The sequence below is a fragment of the Oppia nitens genome, unplaced genomic scaffold (assembly GCF_028296485.1).
Source record: "Oppia nitens isolate AA-2021 unplaced genomic scaffold, nextdenovo-longstitch-racon4-pilon3 scaffold10_pilon_pilon_pilon, whole genome shotgun sequence".
NCBI lineage: Eukaryota > Metazoa > Arthropoda > Arachnida > Sarcoptiformes > Oppiidae > Oppia > Oppia nitens.
In genome coordinates, this window is record NW_026533189.1 from 2,895,753 (window position 1) to 2,900,618 (window position 4,866).

The 4,866-nt window shown below is 27.5% G+C and overlaps 1 protein-coding gene across 1 annotated transcript; it reads right to left on the minus strand.

Moving 5' to 3' along the window:
- Positions 1-653: 653 nt before the first annotated feature.
- Positions 654-2,720, minus strand: LOC128965684 (protein asteroid homolog 1-like). Its single transcript, XM_054312432.1, has one exon. It carries the CDS (start codon positions 2,718-2,720, stop codon positions 654-656), a length of 2,067 nt encoding a protein of 688 aa, XP_054168407.1.
- Between the last annotated feature and the right edge of the window lie 2,146 nt (positions 2,721-4,866).

Here is a 4,866-nt window from a genome sequence, read left to right on the forward strand (position 1 = left end):
AATTCAATACAAAAAAAAATAATAATATAAATACTAAATATTTTATTTTTTTATATAATGATAGGCTATTAATAAAAATACTAACTAAAAGATTTTTAAAAACAGTATTTTATTGATTGATAACATTATTCACAATAATAATATTAATTTTTAAATCTAATTGAGATTAATTAATAAAAATAATTATGAAATAATAACAAGTATATTATTGCTAAATACAATTAACAATTTTTTTTGACAAATTCAATGACAAAAAATTTAAATTACAATATATTAAACAATAAAAAATTATATAATGATTAATAAAAAAAGTTATTGAAATATTATATGAAAAGTTATATCAATATTGGTTAGTCATATAATTATTATTATTATTTTTAAATACAAACATATATTGATACCAAATCAACTTATCATTATTGAAAACATCATTGATTAAACAACTAATTTAAAATAACTATTAATTAGTTAGCAATTGGCATATATTTTATAAATAGTTTATAAATTAATTATATATTATATATATATATTATAAACATTAGTAATTAAATATATAATACCATCAATTTTGAAAAATATAATATCAAAATTATATATTTATATGAGACAAACAATCAAAAAAAAAATTAATAATAACTAATTAATTATACATTTTATCGACAAAAATCTTGTGGACATTTAATAAGCTTATCATTTATGCTATCATTGTTGTTGTTTGTGACAGCAATTTGCATAAAACTATCAATTAGTTGCCAATAGTTGGTTGAACCGATTGGATCCAACTTTCCCTTAAGATAACTAACCGGATCATTGGTTTGTGACAACTTTTTGGTCAGTGTATAGATAAACGATCCGCACAGACATATATCAGGTGAACAACCCATAGGTAGTGGTGACTGGAGTTCAGTATTGATGGTCCGTATGTCTGTCAAACAGTTTTGAAATTCATTGTAAAAGTGAACAATTCTTGGAATAAACGGCTGTTCGCTGCCATTCAACGGTCTGTTCATTGAATTCAAGAAATCTTTAGTTTGTTTTCCACTGACAGTTGATATCAATTTCAATGGTTGATAGTTATGGTAGTCGTTGTCATCGTAAGTGAAATGTCCAGTAAATAGTATGCAAATGATTAGTGAATACATGAATTCATACCATATCTGGTTCGGTGTGTTTGCCAACCAATACCTGATGACAATCATCAGAAATACTAGTTCTTCATCTGTTTGAAGACCAGTTAAACGACGTCTTGTTTGATCAATGATGGACTGAAGCTGGTCTTTGTCGTCGAATAACATTTCGGAAATCAATTCATACTTCTCAGTGATTGTCAAATCATTTATTTCAGTCGGTTTTGGTACCGGACGACCACTTTTTGTTAACGCAAACATTGGTTTTAATCTAAACTCTTTCAAACTGTTTTCATATCTATCTAAAAATAATACCATTGGCTCTACATTATCATCTACTGCTTCACCATCCATACCGTTATCATCATCATTATCATCCTTATCAACAATTTTCAATGCATAGACATACTGTTTCAATTTCCACGAGCACTGATAGGTAGATACCAGTCCCAGATCTTCAATACGCGATGACGTAGACATAATAGTTAGATGACATTTACACCATTCATTTGAACGCCATAATGGCATACCTGAAGTTTCCATCATCTTAGTGGCCATTTCTGTCCAATTGAATGAATTGGTTGATCGATTGAAATAGGTTTCATAGGTATGATTGTTATCATCATTATTAATGGTAAACTTTTCAATTGATACATCAACTGATTTTTGTAGATCAGTCATCGATCTATCAGTTAGTATCGACTGAACAAATTCAATGGCCTGTTGTCTTGACTGTCGTCTCAACCAATTCAATACTTTAACCATTTGTCGATGTTTTTCGTATGAATTTCTTTGAATTAGAAATTTATTTGTACGGTCAGTACTGTCATCAATGGGTATATCATTGGAAACAATTGATTTCATATGAATATAATCCACACAATCGTTACCCATTAGTGTACTGAAAACTGGCAGACAATCAATGGTTAGTCCAGGAAAACAGTTCAATAGTCTATCAATTTTATAGATAATTGTATCCAAATATTTATATGTCTGACGATTTCGCCAATTATTTCGGTCTTCAAACTGTCTGACTATCATTGAACTATCCATTAGTAGATAATCGTTATGTATAACACCTGACCGGATATTGTAGATAAAAAAGTCACTGTCGCCGGTCATTACGGGACAGTCGAGTTGATTGGCCAGCGCTACCATATAGGTGTCGCCGTCTTGTCTGACTTGACAATAGGCAATCGCCAACTGATCCAATACCTGATAAAACACTTGTCTGGACAGTGTTGGCAATATAGTAGATGAACTGCCAATAGTTTGTCGATAATTGTTGTCAGCATTACTAGTGGTGGCTATTTGTAGGGCACTATTGAAATGATGTCCAAAACATTTCATCGACTTTTCGGCCGACCAATCCAGACAACTGTCCATTACTACTACTGGTCGTACGGAACAAGTGATTAGTGTAGAGAAAAATCGATGAACAGTACCGGCAAACAGACTATAGTCGCCGCCGTAGATAAAGTTTTTATTACTATCATTATTATCAGTTATTGCAACCAAACTGTACAGACTATACAATAGATTGTTGCCATCGATAACCAGATATGTGTCGTGTAAGTGATGGCCAGTAGTCATCAGTTGGGGCTCTATCTTAAAATCAGACCAGCATCAGACTCCCGACTCATAATGTTTTGTGAATAACTATTAAACTATATTTTTAATTAAAAAATGACCAATGGCAAAGTTATAGATAATTTTAGACTGGATATATTTATAATTAATTATTTTTTATTTACTCTTATGATTGGCCAGATAATTGCATCAGACCTCTTTTAACTGGTCTGATGCAATTATCTGGCCAATCATAAGAGTAAATAAAAAATAATTAATTATAAATATATCCAGTCTAAAATTATCTATAACTTTGCCACTTGTGGTCATTTTTATATTAAAAATATAGTTTAATAGTTATTCACAAAACATTATGAGTCGGGAGTCTGATGCGGTCTGATTGTAAGATATAGCCATCAGTTGGCGACTATGAGCCTTAATAAAGCTCATCAATCCCTGGACACCCATATTATTATTATTATTACGGCTATTAAATTATAGATGATTAATAATATGACTAACAGTATTACCACACCCACACTAACTAACACACACACACACACACAAAGTGATCAGTTATTACAGTATTATACATGTATATTATTACTGTTACTAACTTTTCTCACTATATATACTATACCAGTGTTGGCAGAGACAAAATGTTTGTATAATACAATGTAAAATACATAACCAATTTTGTTTACAAAAAAACTTAGCGCCACCTAGTGCTAAAGGAATTGATATAAGCTAAGTAAATCATATTTTATAATAAATATAGATTTAATATTATTTAATTATTATAACTTAGAAATAACGATTATAATAATAATAATGCATTTTCTAGAAATTATATTTTTACTAAATATTTTTAAATAATTTTGAAACATAATATACAGTATATTAGTTTTAAAATTTGTATAATACATGCAGTACATTGTATTTTACTGTATTATACAAAGTCAAATTTCAAAACCTTGTATTTTTCCAACCCTGGTATATATACACTATAAATATCTTTGTATATGAATTGTAGTATATTTTTTTTGTATTGTAATAATAATTTTTTAAAAATATACAGTATATATCAATAAATAATTTCAATAAAAATATTTAGAGACACCACCGCTAATAATTATTAGCAATGATTTCAATAACATATTACATATACTGTACTGTAAAACAAAATACGTGATAAAAATTTTCAAATGGCAAACACATTAAAAAAAAGTATAACAAAAAAATATATCAAAAATAGCATCAATTACTAGATGGCACTTATAAACCAATTGTTATTATACAATCATGTAATGAAAATCTATAGATTACTTAACTAATTGTTAGTTTAATGATTTTAAGATTTATGTAAAAAATTTTATTTGTCTATTATTTAAATTTAATTAATTAAATAAACTTWTAMGTGAAAGTTAAGACATATGAATTTTATTGGATTAAAAAAAATTCAAACAAACTTTCAGAAAAATAGTTTTCAGGAATGTATGTGTGTGTGTGTGTCTGTGTTTGTCGCATGCGTTTATACATAAGCATCTAAAATGACATATCTTATCAATCTTAGAATAAATTCTTTTTTTAAAAAAAAGATTTATATTAAAAACTAATTTTTAAAAAATAAATAAAATAAAAGCAAATTATTTATAAAACAACAACAAAAAATAATTAATTTTATTAATAAAATATATTAATCAATTGATAAAACTTTATTTTTTAGTTCAAATATGTTATTCTAACTAATTAAACATTATTTTACTAAAATAATAATAACCGGTATCTCTATGATAGAGTTAGCCCAAACCCAAACATACGGCAACACCGAGTAGTCCAACATTAATACACGCCTGTCCCGGCTCACAACAACTGGCACCACATTGTCGTTCACCCACAGCACACACTGCTGGTACACCCTGGGCCATTGTTGTAGCTAGGTCATAAAAAAATTATTTAATAATAAATATTTATAAATAATTTATTAAAGGTTCTACAAAAAAAATTATTATAATATATCTAATATACCAATAAATAGGCCAACAATTGCTAGGAAAATAATAACCGAACGCATTGTAATAATTAAATTATAAAAAATTTATATTATTATAATTAATTAATTACTATTTATTTCTAGTATCTTTCTAACTATCAAACTTTGAGCTTATAT